This window comes from Sardina pilchardus, chromosome 9 (assembly GCF_963854185.1).
Source record: "Sardina pilchardus chromosome 9, fSarPil1.1, whole genome shotgun sequence".
Lineage (NCBI taxonomy): Eukaryota > Metazoa > Chordata > Actinopteri > Clupeiformes > Clupeidae > Sardina > Sardina pilchardus.
The window spans coordinates 32,542,576-32,562,346 of NC_085002.1; the positions used below are offsets into that span (position 1 = coordinate 32,542,576).

At 43.9% G+C, this 19,771-nt stretch overlaps 3 protein-coding genes across 3 annotated transcripts; 1 reads left to right on the top strand and 2 right to left on the bottom strand.

Annotated features, from left to right (window-relative positions):
* Window positions 1-272: 272 nt before the first annotated feature.
* Window positions 273-10,943, bottom strand: LOC134092013 (NCK-interacting protein with SH3 domain-like). Its single transcript, XM_062544802.1, has 13 exons — window positions 10,328-10,943; window positions 8,675-8,787; window positions 7,945-8,155; window positions 7,662-7,737; window positions 6,975-7,552; window positions 6,679-6,849; window positions 5,317-5,403; window positions 4,724-4,862; window positions 4,376-4,456; window positions 4,028-4,156; window positions 2,745-2,837; window positions 2,231-2,403; window positions 273-2,023 (listed from the first exon to the last, which is right to left on the bottom strand). Exons 1-13 carry the CDS (start codon window positions 10,496-10,498, stop codon window positions 1,799-1,801), a joined length of 2,247 nt encoding a protein of 748 aa, XP_062400786.1. The 5' UTR covers window positions 10,499-10,943; the 3' UTR covers window positions 273-1,798.
* A 200-nt stretch (window positions 10,944-11,143) lies between these two features.
* ndufaf3 (NADH:ubiquinone oxidoreductase complex assembly factor) lies at window positions 11,144-14,097 on the top strand. The gene is made up of 5 exons (XM_062544803.1): window positions 11,144-11,306; window positions 11,607-11,802; window positions 11,908-11,974; window positions 12,112-12,212; window positions 13,538-14,097. Exons 1-5 carry the CDS (start codon window positions 11,215-11,217, stop codon window positions 13,631-13,633), a joined length of 552 nt encoding a protein of 183 aa, XP_062400787.1. The 5' UTR covers window positions 11,144-11,214; the 3' UTR covers window positions 13,634-14,097.
* A 1,101-nt stretch (window positions 14,098-15,198) lies between these two features.
* Window positions 15,199-19,375, bottom strand: zgc:112334 (uncharacterized protein LOC619199 homolog). Its single transcript, XM_062545133.1, is given in 12 exon segments — window positions 15,199-15,505; window positions 15,744-15,798; window positions 16,505-16,649; window positions 16,957-16,997; window positions 16,999-17,126; window positions 17,243-17,345; window positions 17,444-17,575; window positions 17,767-17,965; window positions 18,056-18,190; window positions 18,310-18,406; window positions 18,529-18,636; window positions 19,334-19,375. Coding segments are annotated over 12 exon segments (1,332 nt in total). The 3' UTR covers window positions 15,199-15,358.
* Between the last annotated feature and the right edge of the window lie 396 nt (window positions 19,376-19,771).

A 19,771-nucleotide genomic window follows, 5' to 3' on the forward strand; every position in this document is an offset into this window, starting at 1 on the left:
TGCGATGGTGGTGGTTCTCTTGTGAGGCCCTACAGTATGCTTCTTAAACCATGTGACAGATATAGGGGTGATACTAGTGCTGATGATAACCATATGATATTTAAAAAGGAAACATCAATATTGTCAGTTCATTTGGTTGCCTTTTCACTACCCATTAAAGGTATAATCTGGCATAAAAACAATTTATGGTATATCTATGGATGATAAAGATTTCAAACTTTCATTTCAAACAGTCATCACTTTGTAATATAAGAGCAAACAGACACATTCAGTACTGCTTGTTGAGAGATGACTGGCATTTTAATAGTTTGTAAACTTTAAGAAAATACAATTTGTTACCATCCCCCTTTTACGCTTTTCCAATACATTTCAAACCAGGGAAAATATACTATTATCATTAATCAAACTGCAACGCACACGCCCCTGGAAAACAGGACAACCATACCATGAAAGAACAAGACATGATAACCAACACTGTCAACATAAAAGTGCCAACACAAAAAACTAGGTAGCATACGTAGCCACTCACACAGACACATCTCAGTAACTGAATTGTCTCTCACACAGAAAAAGCGTACTAGTTCCTGTTTTCTTAAATACCGTGCTTTCAAGGGTGTTAACGTATGTGGTGATGTTTGTTTTGTGAAAGTGTGGGTGCGTGTCTGTACCTAATTAATGGCATCACAGTTATAATACTGAACAAATGAAGGGTGCCCTCACTAACACAATGCTATAAGAAAGATGGGATTGGGGGGTAGCAGGCAATTGGGTTATGTCCAAGTGTAGGTAAATTACAGTATGCATTCTAATCACAATACAGTTCCAGTATAGGCATTAATACAGAGAAAAAGCTGCAAGAGAGATGTCAGTTGAGGACAACAGAGAGGTAGAAATGGAGAGGAGTTATCTTGTCACATTATCTTATTCTTGACAGAGGACATTCCCTTTACATCAGCTGGCTGGTATTGCAAGAGCTTAAGTGCTTTAGGGGAGAGGAATAAGAACAGTTAGTATGGCAAGTAGAGCTTTGCGAACTTCAGAATCAGAGTAAGTGTGTACGTTTGTGTGTGTGTGTGTGTGTGTTGGGGTGGGCGAGAGAAGGAGATATGCATAGAGCGTGTATTTGTGCAAGTGGTGAGCACAAATGCGTGTTTCTGTCGGTGTGTGTCTCTAAGGCTGAGCAAGTGGCTGCAAGTCATAGCTCTAGATATTAACCACAGGTTGCTATGGAAGCTATTTTCATCACAACAATATCAGTGAGCTCGCATTCAGCAATGCACCTCATTGCCAAGACCGTGTTTTGTGTAGGCATGTTGGACCGGCGGCGACTAACACCTGCGCTGAAAGCGGAGACGCAATAAGAGCTTAACTTGTGATGCAGACAGAGGAAGCACAGCGGAGCATGAACCTCAGAGGAAGGAGGGAACCTGCAGTCTGGCTCCTGTGTTTAGAACATCCACATCTGGCACACGCACTTTAAAAAATGAACCGTGGACTGCTCACGTCTCTTTTAATCTAACTGTCAATCATTCAAAGCATTCAATCCCACAGTATCAGTAGATATGATGAGCAAACTTGTCCTTTCAAATTTCAATCAGATACATTTGAGATTTAGTGAGATTTAGTTATTACTGCATTAATCTAGTAAAAAGGATCGCAGGGTAAGACTATATTTGTTTTTTGTCCTGTCTGGTAAGTATTTTGTCACGGCACTCCACTGAATGGCTCTCCAGGGGTAACAGACTGCAGATAGCTCTACCTTCCACCTGAGGCCGGTGCCTCCCGCCTCCTCTGGGGCTCAGCTCTTGCCCGCGGCGATCTGGGGGAACTCTCGGTAGATTTCCTGCACGATGAGCTTGTCCATTTGCCGGACGTTGCTGGAGCCGTCGGCGGCCTCCGCCTCGTCCTCCTCGCCGAGGATCATGTGCAGCGCGGCGCGCAGGTCGTCCACGCGGTGCAGGTGCTCCAGGTAGTCCGTGGAGCGCATGATGGCGTGCATGAGAGACAGGTACTCCATCCTCAGCTGCACCAGATGGGGTGAAGACACAACGGAGAGAGACGGTTAAAAACAATGACATGCAGATGCATAATGCATTCCAACAAAATCATCAAGATGCCAATCTACTTCATAGCACAGCAGCACGATAAACATGTTCTGACGTTGCTTCTACGGTTTTTAACTGAGTATCTCAGTTGTACCAGTATTAGCAAATCACCAGTATGTGCTCACCTTGTCTCCACCTGACAGGTCAGAAATCTGACGGACACAGATGTCGATCATCACCATCATGTCCGTGCGGTAGAAGATCTGGGCGGACTCTTGGTTAGCGAAAACATCCTGAAGGAACTTGAGCACTGAATGGGGAGCAGGAGGTTCATGCTTGAACACACACACAGGGTCATCTGCGTGGGGAAGGCACAGGACATAAATGTTAAATAGTTGCTTTGATTATTTTATTTGAATTTGAGCCAGAGTTTGTCTTTGAGCTGTTCAGTCTATCCCCTATGTGGGACAGGTTTCGTTCATAGCAGAATGTAGCAAGTGGTAAAAATGTATTGTCTGTAGTGTCTCAAAGACCAAAGTCCAAGCATTCAGTGGCAGTCAAATCTGTGACGTCCAGGTAGCAATTTTAAAGTGGATTGCAAATAAAGACCTTTTATTGAACACCTTTGATGCTTAAAGTATAAGGGCGAAGTTGTAAAGTGGTGTTGAAAGATAAGCAGGTGGCACAATGCTAACTCACCCCCTCGGTTTAGCAGCAGTAGTATTTTCTCAGTCAGTATCTTCACATTGGGTTTCTTGACCAGGGTCTGCATGACCATATTATTGGCTGGCACTACAAATAGAACAGTATGGGTTAATAGATGCTAAACAGGAACACTCAAATCAAATCAAACATGATATACAATAGATACACAGTTCACTACATTCATCTGAATGCAACTGCAGTATATTGAGATGAAACACACACAAATGACTTGTTGTCAGTTACTACTGTTAGTGTAACTATAGACAGTGGATAGTGTTGTGCAGACACAGCTAATCTCATTCCCCGACACCTTAAGAGGCGTGCTAGTGACTGATCCTAGCACCCATGGGTTTAAACCTCCTTGCTCATGTAGGCTTTTAGCTGGATTGTTAGCGTGCTCGACTCCCGATCCGAGGTGCTGCTGTCTCGCGGGTTCGAGTCCGGGCGTGTGCAGGGCTGGACCGCGGTGGTTCCACACAACGCAGGTTACATTGGTGCCGTGACCCGAATCGGGAGTGAGGTTTAGGGGGGTGAGTGTAACGGGTGCTAGCTGGTTAGCTATGCGGTGGAACGTTAGTAAACCTCACTCCCCGACACTTCAAGAGCGCTGCTGGCATGAAAGCTAGTAGCCTGGGCTTTTAGCTGGATTGTTAGCGCGCTCGACTCCCGATCCGAGGTGCTGCTGTCTCGCGGGTTCGAGTCCGGGCGTGTGCAGGGCTGGACCGCGGTGGTTCCACACAACGCAGGTTACACTCACACACTCGCATCCCACATGCATCTGAGCTTGTGAGTCTGAGCCCAGGGACAGGCTGTGCATGTCTACACCAGTGGTTTTTAGCTGGTCTAGCTTTGGGACCCACAATTTCCTATGTTCATAAAGTCGCGACCCATATATTTATTTAGCGTTCAATCCAACGGATATGGTGAGCCTCATGGTAACATGTGCCAGTAGACATACTTGTCTTCTGGAACATGCAGATGTTTTGCGTTTATCACTAAAATGATGTCTAACATGACCGGTTACATACACATGCCATGCCAATGACTGACGTTGGCTATGAATAAAGCGTGTTAAAATGAAGGTACAATATTAGACCTGATAAGGCAGCATTTTGAATAAAAGCTCCGCGAACCACCCAGAATGGTTCCGCGACCCATTTTTGGGTCTCGACCCACCAGTTAAGAAACACTAGTCTACACCATGCAGGTCACCCATGTCAGTGGATTTAGCCGCCTCCCACTAGCTTGGTCACATGTATCTGTCTTTCTGTCCTCACCGGTCAGATGCAAATTGAAGGCCAGAACCAGGTTGATGAAGAGGTCTGGCAGCTGTTCAGTGGGGTCTGAGGGAAGGCCGTCCTCTATCACATCCAGGAGGAACTGCACAAAGTCACTGTTCAAATGCTCTGGAGGAAACAAGATGGACACAGGGGGTTCCAACAGCTGACTGAGACTTGCTCAAATATACAACTATTCACTAGACTCGTAACACTTAACATAAATGAATATCAGCAGCATTCAATTAAACGATTCTCAGGTCTCTGAAACAGCAGATCAGAAGAGAATTTCAACAAGAAGATCTGAACTGACATCTGTTTGTGAGCTACAAATGATTTGTGGCTTACCATAATGGTGATAAGGTACCTGCTCCCCCATAGAGAAGATCATGGAGAGTACCAGTGCTGTGTAGCACATCTTCTGATGCTCTGGGAGTAACAGGAGGGAAAGAAGAATTATAAACAAGCAAATCAGACATTAAGTTTTCAGACTTAATGCACTTCAAAACTGTTGCCATTTCTCACTATTCCATGTTACATATAGTTAAATTTTTTCTTATTATAATCTGATGTATAATACAGTATGAATCTACAGGCACAATGACAAAATACACAGAGTTTACAGTCACATCATAACACCGATAGAGTGAACTGAGCATGATATCTGCTGCGGTTGTCCTGCGGTTGAGTTCTCACCCTGTGTGCCAGTCTGCAGGTCGCGGGCCAGCTCCATGGGCAGGATGGAGTTGAGCAGGGTGGAGATGAGGGCGGCGTCCAGCCCACACACGGCCCCAAACACCTTCAGCAGCAGCAGCCGCAGAGACACGCGGTGCTCCTGGACACACAGCAAGTCAACACAGTGGCATCAGGAGAGGGCTACAGGGAGCGCTTCTGGTTGAAAAGCAGTGAAAACAGTCTACAGGAAGCCGCACAATGTTTCATGAGGACACTGGGAAACACTGAGCCAAGTTCATTCATGATTTAGGAGAGTTAGTGGTATTCGCATATTTTCTCACATTTAAAAGTTCTCCTTGAGGTGGAAACAAAATTAAGTGCAGTTGTGGTCACATAACATTGTATCTGCAGATTTCTTCCTTCCTTTATCTGCAGAAAAAGTAGCTATATCTTCTTCACTGAATATAATTTTAACTTATGCAAGTCTACCTACCAATAACTCTGTTTGTCACACTGTTATCCTGTCATTGACCATTAACCATCATCCACACACTCAAGTACAGCAATGTTTTAGTGAGTGAAAACAGAGTAAAGATAGATAAATATCTACTCACCATCTGGTAATAGGAGACGAGAGACATCATTGGCTCTGAATGATTGACCCTACACATCCTCTTACACACCTCTGGGTCTGCATCTGTCTGTCATGAAACAGAAAACAAGCCAATAGCATCAGAGGTTTAACATGGGTGGCACATACTGGTTTTACACATGAATAGGAATTTATCACCATTAAGTGTGTGAGATAGAATAATAATTCCTTGTCTAGAAAGGATGAAAACTAGTGCTGTCTGCTGCAAGTCGAAGCAAGTGTTATAAGATGAGGATCAACTGTAGGTGGGGCCGGTTTCACAAAAATAGACTTTGACTATGGCTTAGATATAGTAGATAGTCAGACTTCATATACTGTATATATCTAAATTAAACCATTCCACAAAGGGAAATAGTTCTTGATGATTTGAAGTAGGACTATGGCATAATGAATTTTGGATAAAGTCTATTTTCAAAATAAAAAAAATCATGACTGCCTGATCTAACCAACTCAGCTCAATAATTTGGTCTTCAGGTCAAACAAGATGAATAGGGTACATCTTTACAAATGACATCTCAGTTGTGGTATTTTCATCTTCTACAATTTATAGGTCTTCTTTTAAAATGTTTGGTTTAGATAAAGACAACCCCGACTGTGGAACAGTCTACCTACCCACATAAAGTCCTACCCAACCACTGACTGTTTTAAGTCTGATTTAAAGACTTTGCTTTATTCCCAAGCTTTGAATATACCATATTAGCATGAAATGGTGAAACGGTCTAACTTGTATTAGACCAGTATATAAATGGTCTAACAATAGACTAGTCTAAAATTGCTTTGTGAAACCGGCAGGTTTTACTATGACTACTCTAAAAACTGTACTGAAACTGAAACTGCTCTAGAAATAGCAGTTGTGAGTGAGAGTGTATGGCATTTTTGAGCTGGTTGTTTGAGGTTAAAGGTTTTGAGAGTGAAGAAAACCCTAAAACCAGTGGCTTTTTTAAGCACTAACAACTCACAACTCACAATGATACAGGGGGCAACGTTGTGAGCATTGTTGCTGGGCCACCACTCTGATGATTAAAGTTCTCCACACAAAAAGTGTTGCCCAATATAAATGGGAACACACCAAAACCACAATACTCAGGACCACTGCAGCAACACTGCTAAAACAGTTGCCCCATGTATCCGAGGCAGAGTAGGTCCCAGACAGTGCCACACAGTAATGATGGCCTCCGGGCACAACAACGTTGAGTACAAAGGAAAAAAGGCCAGCTATAATCATTCAATGTTCAAATCTGCCCTCTGAATAGTATACAAATCTAACATTTCAGATCAGTTTGACTGCGCCTGTAAGAAATGGTAAGCTCTGTTTGTCCCTCACTAGGATCTGTAGGAGCTCCTCCAGGTATCCAGCTATGACGGCATGGTCCTCATGCAGAGCCCAGCTGCGCTGCTGCGAGTCGTCACGGTGACGATCCAGATCTCCAAAGATCACCTCCAGGCGCTTCTCATCGTGGCACACTTGCCCCTGCGGCAAGGCGGTCCTAAGATCCTGAAGACAGGGGACAAAGTCAGCATGGAGTGAAAACGTCAAGGGTGATTCACTCCAGTGATTTATTAGAAGTGTGATTTATTAACTACAGCTTTTTTTTGTTTTTGAAAATGAGACGAGCTAACCTTGCTCTCCAACATTGAGATGAGGATTTGCTCCAGAGTATTGGCTACCTGGGGTAAGGTGGTTTGCAGGTGGCCAACAACCACACCCACAGCCACACGAGAAAGCTCATAACTAAGGCCTGTGTTTTTACGGACAAGCTCAATGAGTTCTGCCCCTGTTGTCATGGGCACAGGTTCTGACTTAGTGGGACTTCCTGGGGGAGTTAAAGACACAGGAGGCGGGGCCAAGGGCCACTCCACCTCTGCAGGCTCCTGATTGGTTGATACTGGAGCTGGAGGGGGAGGTGGCTGAGGCTGTGGAGCAGGTCCTTTCTTGGATGGAGCTGGCTGTGGGGACGGGCTAGGCTGTGGGGACGGGCTAGGCTGGGGCTGCTCCACTGGAGGAGGTGGGGCCTTGGCACGGATGGGCACCGGAGGTGGAGTACCAGCCACACTGGGCAGACTTAGATCCGAAGACACCACGGAGTGCGTGGAACCAGAGTCTAGGGAGATGGAGCTACTGGAAGGGGAAACTCCCTTGGGAGAAGCCTTGGTGGAACTATGAGCTGTAGAAGACACTCGAGAGATGGTGTCTGGCTCTGTTACAAAAAAGGAACCAGAGAGAAAAAAATTGCAGCAAGAGACTGTATAATATCTGAGACAGCAACTAGTGAGAGATGAGTGAGAGTGAGTATAGCATCTGCCAACCTGTTCGCCGAGTCTCTCTTCGCTTCTCGGGTGGGGGTGGGGTTGTTGGTGCGGCTCGACGAGGCTGCGGAGGAACCTATAGGACAAAGGGGGAAAAAGAAGAGTTGAGATGAGAGACTTGAGTATATGGAGATGAATACACCACATAAGGGCTGTATGGAACAGCTCAGTGTAGGAATATCTGATGGGTTGAAAGGATGAACCATCATATCATGACACACAGACAAAATGAAGCTTGACAGAAAAGGCTGTTGTGGAAGCATATGGGTGCCTCTAGGGGAACCTGATAGAATCCCGGATCTCCTGGCATCCTCTCAGGGGGCTCTGCTATTGGCTCGCTGGCCTGGCGTCCATAAGGTCGGTTAAGCCCATTGGGCAGCGGAGGCGTGTGGCTGAGCGACAGGTCACTGGCAGAGGAGGGGAGAGCCTGCTTGTGGCCTGATGGAGTGGGGCTTCGCCGGGACAGGATTTCCTTTCTGTGATGTATCAACTTCCTGATATCATGCGCAGAGAAGGCAGAAGCAAACAAGAAGTAATGCTTTCCTAACATTAGTGTCATGGTGACAGAGACAAATGAGAAAGACAGGAAAAACGATGGAAGTTCATATGAACTCATACCACTTCAGTGAGAGACAAAACATTGTAATATCCATGTGTTATTACTGTCAATAATTACAAACATTGATTGAGATATGAATGTTGTGTCCATAACCCTAACTGGACTTGAATCTGTGCATATCTGCAAGCCAAAAAATCTGTCTCCATCAACATCTCTGATCAGAACCCTTCTTCATACCACCCCACAGTAAAAGTAGCCACATGCAAATGATTTTCTAAGGCCTAGCACATGAGATGTGGTCTGGCAGACGGCAGAAACGGTGGCAACTTCATTACCAGTAACTCTCTTATGGTTTCAGTGAGGGTGGTCAGAGCCACGTCTAGAACAGGTGTACATGTGTTCAAGTCCAGGTGTGGTTGTTTAGCTGTGGGTAAATATGTACATATAAACTCACTGGAGTACATCTCTCTGCTCTAGGTTGTATTTGCCCCCATTCTTCATGGCCACATTGTGGATGCCTTCTATTGCTCTGTCAACTGACTGCAAGACCTCATCCTGCTCTGGAGCCTGAAGAAGAGATAGATGGAAGAAGACAGGGGAGAGAGAGATGGGCAGAGGGAGATGAGAGGAGGTAGAGAAGGATGAAAGAAGACTTGAATTTTACATCTAATTGTAACACCATATGGGACACCATCAACAAAAAGTGTGAAAAAAGCAAACCGCAAATTCTGCCCGGGAGGAGATGGGACCTCAGGCGGAAGAATCTGGGGCAGTTATCTAACAGCAGGGACTGTCAGCCATCAGAGAGATGCCAACACGACCAGGCTGCACTATGGGACAAAAGCATTATGCCAAACTCCAAAAACCTGCTACTGAAGAGACTAAGAGAGACCACAGGACATGACCAGACCTGCTCTAAAATATGAGACTAATGCAAAGAAAATGTAGGTGAAAAGCTCCACAAGATAATACCAAGTAATCAAGTAATGGTTGACAGACAAGTTGACAGCCTACAGTAACTTCAGAAGGTTATCTAATACAACTACAGAAGACAATCATACATTCAAGTTACTAGGTCCATAAACAGGGAGAAATGTAGCTGTTTTATAGACTTTGCATGCAGAGCAAAAGAAGGCTGCTTCGACTAGAAAGGGGGAGCTCAGAGATCCAAGAGCATGACTCACATGCCAAAGACCTCTTGTGTCCTGGTGCCAATTACAACAGGAGAGGAAAAAGACAGACCAGGTTGATCACTGCAGTGATGCAAAAACAAGATCTGCCTAACCACTGGACTGTCTCATCAGTTCTCACTAGTCAAGGAACGCAACCCCAACAGTAGGGATGTTGTCGCTGTGAGAAAATGGAACAGATTAATGACAAATATGTCACTGAACAAAATGTTAAGAGATAATGAGCTAATGTAATCAGCTGAGTGGTTCTCGACTTCAATAGGTCAAAAAGATTAATTTAATTGATGAATGGCTGGGGTGTGTTGTAAGAAGCAGGTGGCTAACTTGATTTAATGCTTGGGCTGAATTTTAAATAAACGTGACTAATCCTTTTGTTCTCACAGTTTGCCCCATAGGTCACTTTCGGATCCTATCGGATCCCGGACCCCATCACGGGATATTTTGTGCGCATGACTCTGAGGGCAAATGCGCGGAAACAAATTAATGCATTTTGGCTGATTTGGCTGCATCAGCCCCTCCAGCTGGCATATCGACCTGCAGCCAAGCCCATCTTCTTCGCATCACTTTGCCCTACCTACGCACAGCAATATCCAGTGTATTTCATAAACCCCAGCCAATCTGATTAGGTCATGCACTGGGCATTCTCCTTGTTCATAACGTAAGATGTAAGATTTACCATTTTAAAGGGAACACCATGCCTATTGCAACAGAGCAGGCGATCTCCACTACGCCCCATGTTCGTCATTTGCAATTCTAGCACAAGCACAAGCACCCGCCCGGCACAGTCCGTATGACATTTCGAAAACAGACACATTAGACATTACAGGCACATTTAGGTAGACAAGCATCGTTCCTCAAAATCGGGATATTGCAGGATTACACTCTGTCGGCTATAGCCTACTATATAAAACACTAACCTGAACTTTCTCGATGTAAGAGGCAGGTATATAGCCGGTCTCTCCGGAGCTGCAGCGGGATCCGAGCCACCAGTGTTTGTTACTGCGTTCCAAGATCAAAAAGCTTTCTCCAGCTCCGAAGTGGAGAGAGTTGGGCTCCGAGGATCGAAAGGCATGAAGAGACTTGTACATAGCGAATAAATCTCTTGTCAGTAGAGATCCTAGAGAATCTGGTAACAGTCTCAAGTCTTCCTTTAAGACCTCAATCAACTATGACTACCGGGTGAGACGCAGATACTGTACATATTCTGCAACCTTTTCAATAGTGATGACCACCACTGATCCAACTTAAGACTCCCTTGTGCAGTAAACACTGTAGGGGGCGCGCACGTAAAGCAACCAACATGGCACGCCCCTCTGGAATCCAGACGAAATAATCAAGTATTGAAAAATTGATAATGATATTTTTGTTTAGTTTTACTTGTTTAGATCGCCTGTTATATTTTGTCCGACAAAGGATTCAGTTATAAACTATGTTAAAATAGAACATATCAAATTAATTATGTGCATGATTACCTCCATAAATTGAGGATAAATTGACTTTAAAAAAATGTTAAGACATTACTAATAGAAAGCTACACATTCCATAATTGATCATTTTACTGATTGTGGTCGATTTTAGGAAGCCACTTCAAGATGTTTCATTTGATTGATCAAATATAACAAATGTGAGGCATAGTTTCCATGCTGAGAGGTACGAGGGATTACGTTAGCGCTGCTGTTAGACTTCTGCTGATGAAGCTTGAACAGACCGGAAGTAAAGGTGAACGCATGTGTGCAACGTGAAATGTAACCCCTCTCCACAGTACCGGTGAAGCTCAAGCTTGCGCAACAGACAGAAGTGTGTGATGATGGCTCTCCGAACGTGTGCTAGAGTACTTTATCGGGGATCCCTACATGGTTTACGACTAAGCCCTAGGGCATCATCTTTTCTACAAAGGTATGTGTGTATTTATCGCTTTGCCTTTGTGACTTTCTATGGGTCCTTGTGACTGCTAGCGACGTGAACTACATCCACTTTGTGGAGGGTGACCTCTGTCGGGGAGGTTCTAACTTGATGCTCATCCAGAGTCCAGACAAAAAAATGTATGGTGTAGTAATGGTCGGATGACATGTAGGCATATATTGTGTACTTTTTCATTCACATTTCTTTCACTTTTTTATTATTAAATATTCAACTTACTGACAAGGTCTCTTGGTAATGATAGGCCCAAGTTGTTCACGTGTAGTGGTGTTATAGTCCTTCCCTAGTTCGTGGCCACAGGCTTGGCCCTGCTGATGATGAAATGTATCAGAAGACAACGGTCTCGGTGATGCAGAAAGAACCGGGTGGTGGGGCTATGATCTACAGCTATAGCCCACATGGGTTCAACATTGATGGGAACCGCGTGATTGGACCCTGTGCTGTCATTCCTCCAGCCATCCTCCAGTGGAATGTAGGTGATGTCCATTTCAGCCGAATAACTCAAATGAATGTCTCCCAGTTTTTCTCAGTTACATATTCTTAACCATTTTGCTTTTCCCTCTCTGTCCTTGTGTAGGTTGGCAGTTATAAAGATATCACGGCTGAGAGCTTGGCATTGTTCTGCATGATTGAACCCCGTATTGGTAAGACAAATGTATTGACTTTGAACATATCTTTGTGCCATGCATTTACTCTGTTTTGGTTGCATATGTCCTTCATGTTCAGCATCAACCTGGCTTGTATGTGCTGACAGCACGTGTTGTGTCATGTCTCTTTTCAGAAGTGCTGGTCCTTGGCACGGGGGGGCGAACGGAGTGGATTGACCCTGAGATTCTAGCAGTTCTAAAGAAGAATGGCATAAAAGTGGAGGTGCAGGATACGGTGAGACCCATTTGCACCCAATCATGCATTCTGACCGTTAATGATGGCCTCTTTTGAGTCATCTCTGAATCATCAAACTCAGTGGACTGTATGCACGAAAGGCTCTTCAGGCAGTCCATTTGTTTCCAGTGGAGCCAGGTGTGTTTGAACCTGCTGCTGCTGTTGTTGTGAATGTAATTGGTGTCACTGTCTACACAAACCTGATTGATTGTTGCACCTAGAGAATCAGCATGTAACAATGTAAAAGGATTTATGTGTGTTTTAAAATGATTATTTTGGGGCAAACAAGATATTCAATGTAGGAGTGAACAATTCAGCAGAATACTGTTTAACAGAATAGAATAGAATAGAATAGAATATATACTTTTTTGATCCCGTGAGGGAAATTCAGTTCTCTGCATTTAACCCAATTTAACCGAATTAGTGAACACACAGCACACAGTGAACACACAGTGAGGTGAATCACACAACCCAGAGCAGTGAGCTGCCTGCCCAACCAGCGGCGCTCGGGGAGCAGTGAGGGGTTAGGTGCCTTGCTCAAGGGCACTTCAGCCGTGGTGGACTGGTCGGGGATCGAACCGGCAACCCTCCGGTTACAAGCCCGATGCGCTAACCAGTACACCACGGCTGCCCCAGAGGATGCATTACAACGCACAACACTGCTGACGCTCCACTGGAAATACTGTACATGAGCTGCCTAATGTGCATAAGGTCCATTGATAATTAATGTTAGCAAAAGGTGAAGCTTAAGCCAGAGACTAATGTTTGGCCTCTGTGTAGTCACCTGGGGTTAGGCATGGCTGACCCAAGATGTGACAAGAATGGAAGAACACGTAGGAGGAGCTTACTGAAGTAGTGTTGCTGAACACTAGCACTGGCAGCTGTGGCTCACCCTTTAAAACCTTTTGTCTGTGACTCTGTGAGACTCTGATTCTTAAAGTTCCGCTTTCAAGAATCAGCACATTTCAGCACATTTCTACAGAGATTCTATTGATGGTCCTGATTGTCTTTATCTCACGCATTTCTTCAACCTTTTTGCCCTTTAATCAGGCCATTTGATTCATTGTTCATAAGACTACAAGAGAAGTCCATTTCCTCTGAATATTATTCCTGCAGCTAGCTGTTTTACTCCTAATTGCCGATGACAAAAAATAGGACATCCAAACATTGCCCTTTCACTTTTTTACCATCATCTTCACATCAACCTAAACTATCATAACTATCTCTGAAGATAACCGAGATTTCATCAGTGCATACTCAACGATGGATGATTCATTCCTGTGAGCTTTTGTTGAGAAGTGACATTATCTGCTTTCTTCCTGCAGGCAAATGCATGTGCTACCTTCAACTTCCTGAGCAGTGAGCGGAGGATCACGGCGGCCGCCCTCATCCCTCCCCCCGTCAGCACAGAGCTGGAGTAGGCCCGCCCTCACCGCGGGGGCACTAGGAGCAGTCCAGCAGGAGGAGGCCGCACACATGCCTGGAGGAGTTCCACAGAGTGCTTGGAGATGGTTCTCACATTCTGATGAGGAGAAGGCTGAAAGGCAGGAAAATCAACCCGTCCTACCTTCGCAAAATGGTTCTTTTGAAATCTGGCATGTTTGTTTCATCAATCATACACACGTGTTCAGTAGCAACACACAGGCTGCTAGAAGGTGGAAGTGTGTTATTGCCATTCCACATGATGGCAATAGTAGGACATTTGAGTTATGATTTATTTTGTAAATGACAGTGGAAGAGTGTATCAAGAAATTGTACTCTTTATTGGGTATGTGTATATCCCAGTGTTTTTGTGTGATTGTGAGAGGAAGTTTTGCTCTATGAATGAATTGTATAGATACTGTGTTTAAATAATGTTTAATAAAGTGATCTATTTAAGTGCCAAGTGTGATTTAGCAGTGATGATAACAGTCAGGATAATGCGCCATTTTGATGTTATTATTGTTCTTGCTTATGTGTCTCAAGCAGCCAGGTAGGTAGGTTAAGACTACTTGTGATATGGGAACCAGAACATGCTATGTCTTTTGGAGCTATGATGTTAGCTACAAATCTAAAATAGCCTTTGTACAGCACAGGGAAATGTATACACAGGGATATAAACAGGGATGATTGGAAATTAAATTGACTTTCAACCATGTGTGTTCATCATCAGCAGAGTTGACCTCATTACAGATAGAAAAAAATATCAACATAAATAACACAAACTGTTTTACAGATCACCAAATACATTGTAGTATTCAGGATCAGTCATAAGAGCTCAGTGCATACATGTAATGATTGCAAGACTATGGTGTTGTCAGTGTGTCTGTGAGGGGGGGGGGATGAACGAAAGTGTAAAGGCTCTTATCTGCATCTCAGACGTTGATTTGCTGCGGCCAGTGCGTATGTGTAATCTGTCAGCAGTGGTGGTGATTACTGACCTTCACTTGGATAAGTAATCTTCATTAATCTCTCTTAATGTCTGTCTGTTACGCACTCCTCTCAGTTTCACACTCACTTGCTTTTACACAGCCTCTCCCTCATACAGTAATACCACACACAAACACCAGCGATCTCATTAAAGGGCAGGAGTATTGCGTTTGTCATGATGCAATTTCTTCTGCAGTGTCCTCTCTCACCACAAGAACGTAAGGATTGGCCCTAATACTCTGCATTGTCCTTGTTTCCTCCACATACACTCATTCTCTGCAAAACACATCTCTAACAGAATAGACAGTACACAATATTGATTGCATACTGAACCACTACTACTGATATGCATGCTGTATGATATCCATTGAATAGTTCTCCAGTCACACAGGCCTCCAGATAATGTGAATCCATTTTATTTGGATAGTCATCTAACATGATATTCAAAAAAGAATCAATGATGAAAATAACATTCATGCACAGCCAAATACACCATGAAAGACATGTAAGATATATAGAAGAGGTGTAGTTGACTTTGTAGTGTTTTTAATTTGTAAAATTAGATTGTCAACATTTAGTGGATAGTGTTAAATGACTAGTGATAATGATATTTAAAAAGGGCAGATCAGATGTTAAAAGAGCCTTTTTGAGATAAACAAAACAAGAAACAGCTATGCACACCCAAGGTATTAAAAAAGCTAACATTCTTCCCGGAATCCACAATGTCAGCCAGCCATCTAGTTGTCATTTTCATCATCAAACTGGTCTCTCTGTAAGTCTGCCGTGGTGAAGTCTTTCCCTGTGATGCGGTGGTACATGTCCTTGATGTCATCACACTCTGTGTCGAAGTGTGCTGTTGCATCATAGGAGCGAGAGACAAAGATCTAGGCAGACACACACAAGGCAGTGCTCTGTGAATGCTAAACACTCATGCACAACAGACAGAGTCAAGCCCCTGAACCAGACTGATGGACAGTTTAAAGCTATTTGTTCATTACTTATTCTAATTTTGAACCAGTCCACAATATGTCATTAGTTGCTGGCTTTGACTAAAAGTAATATCTGCAATATTGCTTGAACAGCACAAATGAGAGCATCATATTTAGGAACATAAAAGCCTACCTGACTCCGCCTCCCATCATCTATTGGAGCCATGAAGTTAGAGATGGAGACAAATCTGTGTACCAATCATAACAACATCACTATTGTTAGTGCTTGTAGTAGTAGTGGAAGATACACATTCAGATCATTTCTGAAGTACATATAGAGTAAAACTATAGCCTTTTACATTACATTACATTAGATTTGGCTGATGCATTTTCAACCAAAGCGACTTACAACATGGTAAACAGTTAAAAACATTTTAAAAATAATTCTCCCAACAATTCTAAAACAATTTAAAAGGTAGAGTCCAATAAGAACATGAAAGTGCATCAGCGAGTTCTGTCTAGTGTCAGTTCTAAACGCTCTAAATGAGAATTCTGGCAGTTTTTCCACATAGATGAGCCCCCATGTTCATGCCCCCAGAGTGTAGCACTGCAGCTGCCTGGCAGCAGCAACTTGAGCTGGGCAGATTAGTAGTGGTACTCAGATTAGGAGTAGTACGCAGTACTCATGACCTCAACAGACAGAGATCTACAGTATGTGGAAAATCACCGCAATTCTCCTTTAGATAACGACCAGCCTCAATCCAATCAAACCATAGGTTTGCAATAGGATCTTGTCATATCCTGTCAACAGCAGAATTTCTGTCACATGTGGAGGTATCTGATATTAAGATCGATTGATTGACTGGAGGAAAAGGCCCCAACTTCCATTTCACTGCCAACTGATGGCTAGAATACCATGAACTAAAAAAAATAGTTAATTAGTTAATTTCTCACTTTTGCTGGATGGGCTCCAACAGGGCCAGTCCTGGTTGGACTTCCTTTTCAGGGTTACTAGTTTCCACCGTAGTGCTGACCACAGCAATATACTTTCCTTCAGCTGTAACGCTGTGCGAGTAGGAGAGCATGCAGATGTAGATATCTATGAAGAGATGAGGAATGCCATGAATAAACCATATGAATCTATACAGTGTGGAAAGACTTGGTTCTCTTCAGTTGTTCAAAGGGGTCAAGCATCCTTCTCATTACTATCACAACCCCTTGTGTGTCCAAAAGTAAAGGATGGGACCTAGGTAGTACCGTTCAGTCTATCGCAGTTCAAGGAAGAACAAGAGAGAACACTTGACTTTTGGACAGACATAACGTCCGACAAATACACTTTACCTACCATGTTCTAGGCTTTTGGACATGTCGAGGATCACTTTTTTCAACAAAGTCTTTCAACTCACCTGACTTGCGATTGACCTGTGATTGAGGGATGACGATGTGACGAGCTGGCATCATGTGTGTTCTTGATGGGATGGTTTAGCAGGCAGATGACACGTATGACCCGGCCCACTCTTTTCACACGATTGGGCATGTAGCTGGGGTCAGAGATGAGCTGCTTACAGCGAAATATCTGCCCAGAGAGATGAAGAAGCACACAAGAGAAAAATAGCAGAGAGAGAGTTTAGAAGAAGAGTAATAAGAAAAAACAATCTGGTTCTCAATGTTTCACTGGCACATCTAACTTACATCCTTTCCAGATTTGATCCCAACAACTTTTCCATCCTCCATGAAAATGTCATCCACCTGTCGATTCATCTTGTACGTAGCACCATGCCCTGCACTCTGAAGCCTGAAGCACAAAGAGAAAAATAAACACTTCTGATCCGGACTGGCAATCAACATGACCGTATGTTCTAATGCTGCGTCTGTAGTCTTGAGCAACGTCACCTGGCATAGCCCTGCGGTAGTTCTCCCAGGCCATACACAGGGTAGAGGAAGGGGCTGTGATTGCAGCGAGCCAAAGAGTCGCTGTACAATCGGATTCTTCGGATGGTGTTGATGCAGGGCTGGTCCAGGTAGCTAAGTATGCAGGCACAGTATGAGAAATAACAATGACTTACTGTCAGTAGTTTGTGAATGTGGGTTTTTGTGTGCTTTAATATAGCACATCTGTTCTGTAGGTTGTATGTGTATGCTCGTGCATCTGAGTGTGATGAATTTATTTGTTTGTGTGTAGTGGTGGGTGGGATATGAGTGTCATCAGAGTATACCCATTAGTTTGTTGCAGTGCCATGGCATGCCCCATGAATTCTATGACATCCTGGCCCAGGTCGAAGTGGCGGAACACCTCCTGCATCGTGGTCCTGCTGGGGTCGATCTCATGGTGGGTTCGCCGGTCGCCCTCTTCAAAGTTCTGAATGAACTGCAGAAGCTTACGGAACCTGCGTTTGTCAAACATCCCCATCAGATCTGAAAACAATGGCAAGAACTATGAGGGTGACACCTCTGGTACTATGAGCCAGACAAGTTGATGTTGTGTCATGGACAGTGGAGCACCACCTGAAGCCATGGCCTCTGCCTCAGTTGATGGGACTTTGTGAACCTTTCCACCCCGGAACACATAATTTCCCTCCACCACCTTGAAGTCCACATAGCGGGTCACCTCTGAGTACATAAGCATCTTCACCAGTTGACCTGTAATAAATACACAGCAAAGCCAATGCCCAACCGGTTACCAACAATGGGCTGAAACCATCCATGATCTTAAAATGACTAAAACACTCTGTGTGATGCTGTGGGTGATTGGGCCACACCATTAGCCAGTGATAATTTGGGAATAAGGTCAACATTCCAGTCTTTCCCCCGGCCCATAGACTTGGGAGGACCTGTGACCTGGAACTTTTTATAGAGCTGCAAACACAAACAGACACAAGTATCACAAGTTTGATATGCTTCTCAATAAATGATTGACACTAGTCTACGTCGAGTAATGAACAATCAGTAAAATGCTCAAGTGCTTTAGATAGGCACACCTGGTCCAGGGGAGAGAGTGAGGCACTTTCCCCTCCATAGTATGGATTGCGGTCAATGTGAAGAATTTTCTTCCCGCTTACTGACAAGAGGCCTGAAAGAATACATTCCTAGGAATGAAAGACAGAGAGAGAGCAAAAGAATAACAAGTCCCATCCCCCAAGGGGTTTTCTAGCATCTACTATTGTTTTCCAGATTAATATTAATCCCAGACAGATTGTGAGCCACGTTCCTAGACGGTATCCCTCATCAGTACGGTAAATCTGTTAGTTCTTCAAGGAAAGAGTGTAGCTTTTTAACTTAATTCATTCATAATACCTTCTTCTGCATAATTATAACATAATCTTACGTTATCAAATTATGGGTACCGGTACTATCTTCCAGTGCACTTCCAGACCCTTGCATCCTACCCTGGGAATACCCATGCAAACCTTAGGCAAATTTGGTCTGCAGATCCGTCTGGCCAAGAGGCCACTGAAGCCCATTTCCAATGTCTATAAAACATATGCGCGCAAATACAATCGCTAATCTGGCATGGATGTGTATCTTTTTTTTAGAATTGCTACACTTTTGAAACAATTTAAGAGTTTAAAGCACCAATTTAAGTTAAATTACAATTGAAAAGGTCTGCATAATGGCGAAATATACTGACAACGTACGCTTTACAAAAGAAAAAAAGAACATTGGTCCAAAACCAAGAAAACAAAAAGATAGTTACCTAACAGGCATTTTGTTTTGATATCACACCAATTAGGTGTGTTCTGAATATAATTTATCACTGGTGGTTTGTGCAGTAGTCTGTCTTACCTTAGGCCCAGTCCCCAAAACAATAATATCATACTCCTGCATTGTCATAAATTGTGAAGAACCCCTGGGCATGCAAGAGATGCCTCTGCCTTCACAGTCAGGCAGCAGCACAACTCTCCTACCTTGGCATATGGCATGTACATGTGTATATGAATCACTCTCTCTAAGCATGGACCTATGTGATAATCCTCTCAGCAATACAGAGGCCTAATAAAGATGGAGTGTGTGGGTCAGATCTGTCCACTCCAACTCTATCACTCCAACACCCACACCCCCCCCCCCCCTCTCTCTCTCTCTCTCTCTCTCTCTCTCTCTCTCTCACACACACACACACACACACACACACACACACACACACACACACACACACACACACACACACACACACACACTGCCGCCATGACTTTCTGATCTGATAGCCTGCTCGTCTTCAATTCA